At 38.9% G+C, this 10,724-nt stretch overlaps 2 protein-coding genes across 3 annotated transcripts; both read left to right on the top strand.

Annotated features, from left to right (window-relative positions):
- Positions 1 to 1,896: 1,896 nt before the first annotated feature.
- Positions 1,897 to 3,635, top strand: tmem220 (transmembrane protein 220). The gene is made up of 6 exons (XM_083976402.1): positions 1,897 to 2,086; positions 2,195 to 2,224; positions 2,334 to 2,394; positions 2,734 to 2,857; positions 3,043 to 3,102; positions 3,192 to 3,635. The coding sequence occupies exons 1-6, from the start codon at positions 1,976 to 1,978 to the stop codon at positions 3,322 to 3,324; spliced, it is 519 nt and encodes a 172-aa protein (XP_083832528.1). The 5' UTR covers positions 1,897 to 1,975; the 3' UTR covers positions 3,325 to 3,635.
- Positions 3,636 to 4,523: 888 nt separating this feature from the next.
- Positions 4,524 to 7,553, top strand: sco1 (synthesis of cytochrome C oxidase 1). 2 transcript variants are annotated; one of them, XM_083978035.1, is made up of 8 exons: positions 4,524 to 4,731; positions 5,689 to 5,805; positions 6,089 to 6,179; positions 6,282 to 6,479; positions 6,571 to 6,663; positions 6,809 to 6,924; positions 7,028 to 7,208; positions 7,325 to 7,553. In XM_083978035.1, the coding sequence occupies exons 1-7, from the start codon at positions 4,576 to 4,578 to the stop codon at positions 7,160 to 7,162; spliced, it is 906 nt and encodes a 301-aa protein (XP_083834161.1). In that variant the 5' UTR covers positions 4,524 to 4,575; the 3' UTR covers positions 7,163 to 7,208; positions 7,325 to 7,553. The 2 variants fall into 2 exon arrangements, with proteins under 2 accessions (XP_083834161.1, XP_083834160.1); XM_083978034.1 differs by having other exon boundaries at positions 7,028 to 7,553.
- Positions 7,554 to 10,724: the final 3,171 nt, after the last annotated feature.

The raw sequence follows: 10,724 nt of genomic DNA on the forward strand, positions 1-10,724 counted from the left end.
ATATTTATAAAATTGTTTATTATATAAGATACACAGTAGGCCTAGTAGCCTACTGTGTACCCTGCCTGGATGCACTCAGCTATTTGATTAATACACAGGTTTGTATATTCATGGTCGTGCTCGTGCCACTGCCATTTATAAACAGACCTGATACCAATGCCAATATCAACAATGTTTTTCAACTGAATGATAATCATGCACACAAGGCAAGCTATTCAAATTGACGTTTTTATTCTAAGCATAAATGTGGAAACAAACAAAATTGCATCAACCAAAGGTTTTATGACCCCCCTGCAGGACCTCTGCAGACCCCCTGTTGAAGACCTCTGCCCTAAAATGTAAGACAGTGCAAGTAAATGTTTCATCTACTTCACTGTTTTTTTTGCTTTTGGTTTTTTTTTTATCACTCAACACAATCTGTAATCTGTTATTACAGGGGGCAGGCCAAGGTGTATGAGGATCATGAATAAAAAAAGAAATGTGAATATTTGCTTCGCAAGTTGATTTGTGCCCATAAACTTTCTGTTTGTGCTCCCAAAATTTTAAGTTAGGGGTCTCTGTGCAAAAAAATAAGCCTGGAGATCTGTTTATTTCTTGTTTCATATCTAAAGCCATGCTGAAATAAAGGCTTTTATTATTTCAACCTCAGCTTCTGCTCCCACCTTTTGCAGGTGGGATCCCCACACTGAAGAGCACCAGAAGTAGCACTCCATGCATGTGTTTTTTGACGTAAGTTAAAGTAACGCTAGATAGCCCCTTATAGATTATATCTTACATAGAGGTGATACAGTATGAAGGACCTTGTGGTAAATCTCAAAGTCTATTACACATCTGACAAAAGACATATTATGTGTGTAGACCCATTCGTTATGGAGTCAACCTTGGGATCCATAGGAAGTAATCCACTTTGTCTGCATGGTTGGTTAAAACATTAAGTGTGTGTCCTCCAGAAGATATGGCATTAAATGTTGAATATTTTATAAAATTCATTTGCACTATTTACAGTATATTGTCATTATAGTGTGTATGTTTCAAACTATGGTATTTTTCAAATTTATAGCTAAATATTAAACTTGTGATCACTGATCTGGAGGTCTTTGTAAACTTGTAATCCAGTCTTTATTTCAAAAATTAACATATGATCAAGTTTTTTTTCATGTTGAGGTTATAAAAGTTGTTTTAAACCAAGTGTTGTTATATTTAACAAACATAAGTGTTGATCATGTTGGTTAAAATGTTGTGCATCCTACTCATGTCTCCTACTGTCATTGTCCTTCTTGATGAGACATTAATCAGTTCCCTGCCTTCATTATATATTTTTCTGCTGCCTTGTTTTCCAAGCTGTATTTGTAATTTGTTTGAATTAACATTTAATTTGTGATTTTATTTTGTAAACAGATACCAGAAGTAGTATTTCTTCATTGTTGGTGCGTTGACGTCACTGCGGTCTTAGCGAGTATGTGCTCGTTTTGTTGTACGTGGCAGCCCTGAAAGAAAGAAGTCAGCATTTAATTTGATGTTTTAAAATAAGCATATACCTGTATGCAGTATTTTTTCACACCTTTTGTACATCTTGCGATCTCTAGCTATAGCTCTGTAAAATAAAATGGGTAAAATTATTTTTGCAATTACACGAGGATGGGTGCAGCGCTGACAGTTATGCAACCCTAAATCATAAAAAAAAAAAAAAAATCTTTGTAAATCCGTCTGTAATATTGGTCTGGTATTTTAAATCAAACTGTACAGGATGTTATATGTGATTCACTGGGGGAGAAAAAAATTGTAGTGAATAATTTATACCCGTAGCTCGTGTCCAAACAGTGCACTTTCGTGTTGGCGCAGTTAACATCAAACAAACCCCCACTCTCTTTCACAAGACCAGCCAGGCACCAGCGACACGCAGGTCGGTCGGTGCGTCAGCTTTCTGACGTCGGTACGTCCCGCTGACCCGGGCGGAGACGTCGTGGAAGCAACAATGGGAGAAGTTAGTAAAGCGCAAGGCAACGGCGGGACATGGCTTTTTGTTGTTTGGCAAGTCTGCAACGTTTTCATGTCTCTATTCTTCGCTCTTGCCACATACGTACAGGTGAGGGTCGTACCCGCCCACCCCACACACAAACCTGTCCCCGTGTTTTTTTCCCTGCTGTATCATAGCCTAATCAAATATTCAACTGTTGTCTCCTCCTCGCCTTAGATCAATGATCCAGATGCAGGGTTGTGGATGGTGAGATTACAACCATGACTCATTGTATTGCCATGTCATTTGGTATTTTTTATTATAGCCTATATTCTTTTTTAATATATTAGTTATTCACTCCACGTTTGTGTTGTAGGTTGGCTATGGGGTTCCTGCAGTCCTGTGTGCGTTTATTGGCTTCAAACCTCACGTGACAGGTAGAGACACACAGGTTTCAAGAATCAAGTTGTGATTATTTGTTGTCACTTTGGTAAATAAATCCATTGTCTGTAGAGAATGAAAACCTCATTTAAACTATCACAGATGAAGCTGCTTGCAGAGTTTCCTTCTCTGTGACACTGACCGTGTTGCCTTTTCCTGTTTTCTTTCCACATTTCACCTCAGGCAGTCTATGGTTAAAACTCTTCTTCAGTGCAGCTTTCCAGTGCTGAAAGCTCCACCAAGTGGCTGTATAATGTCTGTGCACCTCAGTGAGGCATTGCATCTACAGTATGATGTCTTCATTTGGATTTTTTTATGCACTGTTGTCATTGCAGAGACCTTACCCTGGAGGCGTGTTGCTGATCTGCATGTGATGATATCCACTGCTGTAACTGCCATGTTAGGATGGACACTGTATAAGGAGCGAGTCACACACATCTTCCACCAGGAGGAGGGCAGGTGTGCATGATACAACACAAGGATTTTATATCTAATAACAAACAATCCAGTTTTAAAATGTTTGAAATATATAGAGTTACCTGAAAGGATATATATTATGCATGGTCAGAAAGTCACATTATCAGAGTATTTTGGGTTCTTGATATAAAACTGGATTAGAATATTTATATATTTTTGCCCTTTAGGGAATTTTCTGGTCTCATGCTGACGCTTGTTTGGCTTCTTCTGTGTCGCCACTCTGGGAGGTAACGTTAACACGTAATCTTCATTTCTAATACAAAAGTATTGCATATTAGTGTTGAAACTTTGATGCCAGTCCACTCTTCTCTGTCAGGGCTCCAGTCGGGATGCTCAGAGTCTCCACAGCTGTTGCCATCACCGTCTTCCCTTTCGTGGCCTGGCTTTACTACTACATCAATAAGGAGCTGAGACTGAACTGGCCTTCACATTGTAAAACTGCAATTTAGACATTGACTTCTTCCTCTATGTCACCTGATTAAATATTAATTTTGTTATATTATGACTGAAAATCCTGGACCAAGTATGCTGCTTAGTTAATAAAGACACCAGCCGAGGTAAAATGAAATGTTATTTTCCAAAAAATATACATATATTTTTTTAATTTAATGTTTACCTAAACAATGTATTGCATCAATATCACAAATATTACAAAATGTCTTTGTCTTTGAGTTAGATTTACTAACATTTCCAAATGAAGTGCACTGTGTACTGTAAATAATATTGAATGTAATAATAATAAAAAAGAATGAATCTTAAGTTGTAAATGGTACGTTTCATTCACACAAACATTAAGACAGGGAGACAGATGACATTAACTTTATTATACTCATTTGAGCACTAGATAGATAGGAAAATACACTTCATGACGGGTGGTACACACTTGACATCTGGCAGTGGAAAATAGATAGTGTTGCAATGATCAAGAGCAGATTGTAGTTGGAAAGTGATGAATTTGTAGCATTGCCTCTTGCCTCTGCTTTTGACAGCAGAGAATAAATTTATTTATCATGCCAGGATTTTAAATGGTGACGATATTCTTACACTGTCATGAAAGTGTATAATTACAGTTGATTTATTTTGTTGTTTTGTACTGTGCTGATGAGTGGAGAACACAGACAATATAATATTTATATATTTGTATGTGAGTAACTGCAAACTGTGAATCAAGTAAGTAATTTACCAATAGAATAAAATAAAACATTTTTTTTCTAATTATTCATTCAGGCATTTCACCCCCTTTGGAAGCTTAGTAAGGATATCTTATGTTGTAGTACAATGTGTGTTTATGTATATAATCAGGTATATATGTGTATCAGTGTGTAAATTATTTATTTATTTATTTATTGTTATTAAAGATGTATGCACTAAGAAGTTCCTCAAACACATAATTAAAAGTGGATGTTTCAGACTCTAGGGGGCAGCAGAGCGCAGAGAGACTGAGAGGACCATAGAGAAAAAGACGTCATGACGTAATTTCCTGTGTTTAATAACACTTTCCTGGATTCTGATCTCAGACCAGCCGTTAAACTTTTGACGCGGGCACTCTGAGCTACCGCGAGTGTTGAGAACTGACCTGAGAGCAGCAGTTTGTATGCGGCCGTGCCTCTTCACGTTTATCACGTTTTGTAAACTAGAAACCGCTTCCTCGTCTGAAGAAGCAGCGGCAGCAGCAGCAGCGGTTCTGTCAAGGTCCGAACATGGCGTTTCAGAGCGTTTTATATCACAGGCTGTTGTTGAACAGTAACGTTAAAGTCGTCTTACACAAATGTCCCGTCAGACTCGCACACAGCGTTTTAAGGAGAGAAACGGGACTGAAAGACAAACTGTCACCGAGGAGAGTCCGGTGCTGCCTGGTAGGTCACAGCCACAGTCACAGCTAGCTAGTTACTGTACCTGCATCAAACTCCATTAGGAAATGTGATGATTTAACGTCCGCATCGTCGCCACTGTTGAAGTCACGAGTTTTCAACTTTAAAATGATTCAGCACATAAACAACCCATTATGTAACACTAATTTCAGTTGGATTAAGCATTTGTCAAGACATGTTTAATGATAAAGTTAACAAGTTATTGTAACTCTGCTGCCTGGCAGGTGTTTTCATAATGTAGTTGTTGTACCATAGTGTAGATGTTTCTCACCAAAATATACCTACGGTACATATTTTTTATTTGATGTACCTACACACTGTATTGCATCATTATCACAAACTTTATGTCTTAAAAATACACATATAAATTTAAACCTTTTGACTTATAGATTTACTAACATTTCCAAATGAAGTACACTGGATAAATAATATTAAATGTAATAATAAAAACAAGTTTTACATAAATGGTACATTTCATTCACACAAACATTAAGACAGGAAGACAGATGACATGAACTTTATTATACTCATTTGAGCACTAGATTGGAAACTATGCTTCATGACTGGTGGAACATACTTGACATCAGGCAGTGGAAAATAGATAGTGTTGCAATGATCAAGAGCAGATTGTAGTTAGAAAGTGATAGAACTGTATAGTCATTCAATCACTTCACTAAAAAAACACACATTTTGAAAAGATCTAGTTAGTTTCTAGTCTGTGTTTCTACCTCTGAGAGGTATTTTTTATAATACAAATCTGTCCGAAATGAATATACAAAAACATAATTAAAATACCAGCAAATGCTCTGAAGGTGTCCAACTTAAAAAAGTGCTAAATAATTAATTAAAGATCTCCAGTTACTCCATCAGTCTTCTCATGAAACAGCACCACCTTATTATTCTCTAACCACATCTCCTTTTCCTCTGTTTACTCACTAACAGGTGAATGCCAGTCAGTGGTACAACAGCAGAACAACACAGTGGCTGAACCTGCACTGCTCAAGAGCACTGTCGTCACTGCCTCCACCTCCCTCGTCTAAGGGTGAGAAGAAATTTGGGGTGAGTGATGAAAGGTTATAAATCCTCAGTTTTGACAAGTCTGTAGTATAAACTGTGTAATTAACTAGCAAGTGGTCAGTTTAGTGTGAAGCTGCTTGATTATTGGATGAGCTGATTGGCCTCCTAATCTACGGCATATAATGACTCTCTTTTCTTATCAAAGCTTTTGTCTGTGACCTCATTATTTCAGCATCTGTTTCAGGTAGTCCAGTAGAAACAAAATAATCATTTAGATTAGTTACTAAATGTAGATTTTCTTCTATTTTTTGTCTCCTCTGTGAAGCCTGTGACGTGGAAGTCTTTGGCCATAACATTTGCTATTGGAGGAGCTCTGCTGGGAGGGATGAAGTATTTCAAAAAAGAAAAGGAAGAGAGTGAGTATTTACCGGTAATGGGCAATATCCTGGACACATTCAGGTCAAGTTCACATGTAATACCAGCTTTAACTCTGTTTGTTTCACTGTTGAATTGTGCAGTGATTGAAAAAGAGAGGAACAAATCAATAGGAAGACCGGCGCTGGGTGGTCCGTTCTCGCTCATTGATCACAACAACAAGCCCGCCAAGAGTGAGGACTTCCTGGGCCAGTGGGTCCTCATCTATTTTGGGTTCACTCACTGCCCGGACATCTGCCCGGATGAAATAGAGAAAATGATCGAAGTAGTGGACGAAATAGGTAATAAACAGTTTTCATCAATGCCTATGAGACACAGGAGGAAATGTAACTCACCAAACATCCTGTTGTGTTCGTGTCCGACTCCCCATAGATAAAATAAAGTCTCTACCGAATCTGACGCCTCTCCTCATCACCATCGATCCTGACAGAGACACAGCAGAGGCCATGGCTGCGTATGTGAAAGGTACAAGAACCATTTAACCTGACCGATTTCTTAACCCTATTCTGGACTTTCAGTACATGTATTTCTGGATATTAAAGTTTTATTTTCTATTTTTTTATCTTGCCCACTTTGTTGTGTCTAATTGACGCATGATTCCCTTTTTCAGAGTTTTCCCCAAAGCTGATCGGCCTGACAGGGGAAACAGCAGAGATTGAGCAGGTATCCAGAGCCTACAGAGTCTATTACAGTCAGGGACCAAAGGACGAAGACAACGACTACATTGTGAGTGATATTGTTTTGCTCTGTCTCATTAATGGAAGGATAATGTACTGTAGGACAAGAGAAAGAAATATCTGTCTGAATTCTTGCATCCTGTTCTTTTAAGGTTGATCACACGATCATCATGTACCTCGTGGGACCAGACGGGGAGTTTGTGGAGTATTTTGGACAGAACAAAAGAAGCTCAGAGATCTCCACATCGATAGCATCACACATGAGGAAGTACAAGAAGGGGAAGTGAGCTGCAGCCTGTTGAAACCCATTATGGACTGACGCACTGCCCTCAGGTGTTTGTTTAACTCGGTTGACTTGAATCATCACTACTATCTTATTTATTTTGGATACATCATCGTATAAAGTTAATCTCTCTGCAGTTACTTTACTTTCCCTGGGTGGTGTGCAGAAGAAAACAGGTTTGCAGCCTGGTGCTGTCGTACAGTTCGCCATCATGATCCATAACACACTTGACACTGCTGCTGCCTTCGCCTGATCTGGAAAACACAAACACTGCAGGTGCCTCCTGCTTAAAAAAAAACACATGTACTCATGAGCTCCAGCTCTTCAATATATCTGATTTCTGATGTCAAATAAGACAGAATTACATGAAGACAAATGTAGGAACTGAAATAAATACTTGATTTTGTGATAAAAATCTAAATTACAACTTTTTCTTTCTTGATTTGCTTTATTTTTTGTGCTTTAATATATATTTTTTGTGAACCACTGCGAGTGAGACGTACAGTAGCATCCATACAATATAATCCCCTCCCAGAAGCATCCCTCTCTCCCCTCCCGCCCGAGTCTCCCCTGCTTTAATATAATTAAGTTTAGTTGTCATTTAGTCAGATGCACATGCAGATGTTGGAAAATGTTGATCAGGTATAACTTAAAGCCTACATGTGTAATGACTTCCCGGAACAAAATGGAAAATAGAGCTAGAATGATATGAGCTTATCACAAATATACTGATATCTTTGTATGTATTGGTAAGCAAGCACATTTTTGACCAAGGAACAATCTCAAGGCCCAGCACTAGAGGTCGCTGTTCACACTGCTGCACCAGAGTCAAGATAAGTGTCGTGAAAACAGGACAATGAAAGCCCACAGGCAGTTGCTCCCCTACATTTACTGCTTTTACCCAAAGAAGCTTTCAAATGAGGATAATCACTAAAGTTTCAACTGTAACTTACAGAGTCAAAGTAAGAGTAGGTAGACATCCTGATGTGATGAGTTCACCAGAGAAGTGAAAAAAAGGCTGAAGGATCAACATGACGTTTAGTGTCATATAATGAATAGTGACGTTGAAGAGTGAGCTATTGTTCTTGTAAGCTCTTTACTCCACTGATTGCATTATCCACTCTGGGTTTCACAGTTTGTTTCATATTTCATCCATCGTCAACAAAACACAAAATAAGATTTGCAAGAACCACTTTGTGTTAGACATCAATAACATATCTTTTAGTTTATTTGCTGTCACTATAAGGAATAATTGCTCTCAGATGACCTCCAGTGACAATCTCATTCAACATCCCTGCCTCTGGACAAATGCTTCAATAGATTAATAATTCATAATCAAAAATAGAAGATCAGTTTATGTTCAGAAAGTGTTATTTCAGACCTGATGTTCCCACCAGACAGCGCGGACATATTAATATCTTCTGCGGCTGCACACCTGTCGTGTTCCTCCTTTAGAAATCGGATTAGAAAAGCAAACACAGCAGTCGTTCGTCTCTCCACAGCCAGACGCTGCACTTATTACTGGAGGAGAGAGGCCGTCCAGCTCAGACCGCCGCCACATGGAGCACTCAGAATGGATTGCATTGATTTTAGGATTGATAAGTTATTTTAAAAACATACTGTACTCAGTGTTTTCTGCCAAGACTTTATCCTGCCCATTTGCCAAGCATCCCACCCAAACCAACACAACAACAACAACAGTCACAAAAAAGTGTTGCTGGAACAATGAAAAGCAACTCTCAACAAAAATATTGTCTGAGAAACATTTTGTTTTCATAACTGAAATAATCATGAAAAAAGAACAACCGAACCGAACCCCGCTCATTAAAACTTGACATTTCACAAAAACGTGTTCCTATAGAAAGTACTGTATGTTCCTATGCAGTACAACTCCTGGGAAGTTTTAAGCAGTTCATAAATGTACCTCCACTCACAAATGGAGACTAAATTTAATGGACTTTTAATGTACTGTTGATGGTTCTGCAATAGATATTTAAAAAAAAATCCAACTGTCTCAATAACTTCAGACAATATTTAGACCTTGTGACACACTTCACTATGTTGTAAGTTTAATTTAAAATGAATAAAATTGTCATTATTGTCATCAGTCTACACTCAATATCCTAATTTTTGCAACTGAATTAAACCTCTAAATCTGAAATCTCACATTTCCAAAGTCTTCAGACCCTTTAATCAGTACTTGAAGTGAACTAATGTAGCCTCTTTGGCTGCAGTTAGCCTAGGACTTCTCCCATTCTTGGTGGCAGATCCTGTCAAACTCAAACATGAGACTGAATGACAACCGCCATCTTCAGACGTTCTGCAGGATTTAAGTCTAAGGATTTAAGTTTATGGACTGCTATAAGGACAGTCAGTGATTTGTCCTGAAGCCAGTTCACTCTTGTCTTGGCTGTTTGGTTCTGGTCATTGTTGAGCTGAAAGATCTCTTGGTGGTGATAGAGATTCAACACCAGAGAAGTCTTTTCCTTATGTTCTCGGAGTCAAACTCAAACCAGGCTTATGTCTTTCAATCAGAGTGGTTCCCATCTATCGTCTCTACCATAAAGTCCTGATTGATGGAGAGCTGTCGAGATGGTCGACCTTCCAGCAGATTCTGTCAGAGTGATCGTTGGGGTTCTTGGTCACCTCGCTGAACAACACCCCCGGTTACTCGCTTTGGCCGGACGCCCAACTCTTAGCGGCGCCCTGGTATTTTGATGCTTCTTCCATTTCAACCTTATTGAGGCCACTGTGCTCCTGGGAAATTCCCAGCTGTAGAAATGGTTTTTATACCTTTCCCCAGATTTATGCCTCGCCACAAAAACTTTATTGCAGAGGTTTACAGAGAGTTCCTTGGGTTTCATGGCCGGGTTTACTGTTTCCACTTCACAAGCCAGGCCATTTAAATGGTGTATGGTGCTGAAATGAAGTCTAAGAAATTTACCAGATGAATAACACAAAATAAATATAGTTTATTTCAATGAGTACCAGTAGTGGACATAATGAATTTGACTACAGTTTTAATTTCCTGGCTCGTAAATGACTATTACAAAGAAAACTGGTTCGTGGTTGAGCCCTATTGTGTGCAGTGTATAGAGATGGGACACAGCTCATCATGTTGTTGTGTCAGAATAAAAAAAAAAACAGACAAAACAACGGAAACTGAACAAAAGAACACAACACCAAAAACCATAAAGTGATCAGCCAACCCTACACAAACAACAGTTCATTTGTAGCACATGTTCAACTTCTCTGATTAAGATGCCATCCAGCAACATTTTGTGTTTGTTTGTGGTCCTGAACTGCACCAACGGTGGAACGCATAGGAGCTAAACTGGATTTGGATTGACAGTGTGATTGATGTGTGAGGGCTCACGGCTCTGCCAACACCTCCCACAATCAGCCCACTTCTGGGTGGATCAGTGGTGCTGTCAGTCCAAGTGCAGTTTACTGCATTGCTTTCATGGTTGCTGCAGCGTAGGCTCACACATGACACAGATCAGTGAAGAAGCTGTGTGTGCTTTGAGTGCTGGGTTTAATCCCTGTCCAGGAAGGCGGTCTGTGAG

This window comes from Trachurus trachurus (genome assembly GCF_905171665.1).
Source record: "Trachurus trachurus genome assembly, chromosome: 8".
Lineage (NCBI taxonomy): Eukaryota > Metazoa > Chordata > Actinopteri > Carangiformes > Carangidae > Trachurus > Trachurus trachurus.

Bases quoted from the DNA above. Each gene is read 5' to 3' on its own strand.
- tmem220 (XM_083976402.1), top strand. From the start codon at position 1,976: ATGGGAGAAGTTAGTAAAGCGCAAGGCAACGGCGGGACATGGCTTTTT. The intron at 2,087-2,194 runs GTGAGGGTCGTA...TCCTCGCCTTAG, and splicing joins CTCTTGCCACATACGTACAG to ATCAATGATCCAGATGCAGG. The intron at 3,103-3,191 runs GTAACGTTAACA...CTTCTCTGTCAG, and splicing joins CTGTGTCGCCACTCTGGGAG to GGCTCCAGTCGGGATGCTCA.
- sco1 (XM_083978034.1), top strand. From the start codon at position 4,576: ATGGCGTTTCAGAGCGTTTTATATCACAGGCTGTTGTTGAACAGTAAC. The intron at 6,180-6,281 runs GTGAGTATTTAC...TGAATTGTGCAG, and splicing joins CAAAAAAGAAAAGGAAGAGA to TGATTGAAAAAGAGAGGAAC. The intron at 6,925-7,027 runs GTGAGTGATATT...TGTTCTTTTAAG, and splicing joins ACGAAGACAACGACTACATT to GTTGATCACACGATCATCAT.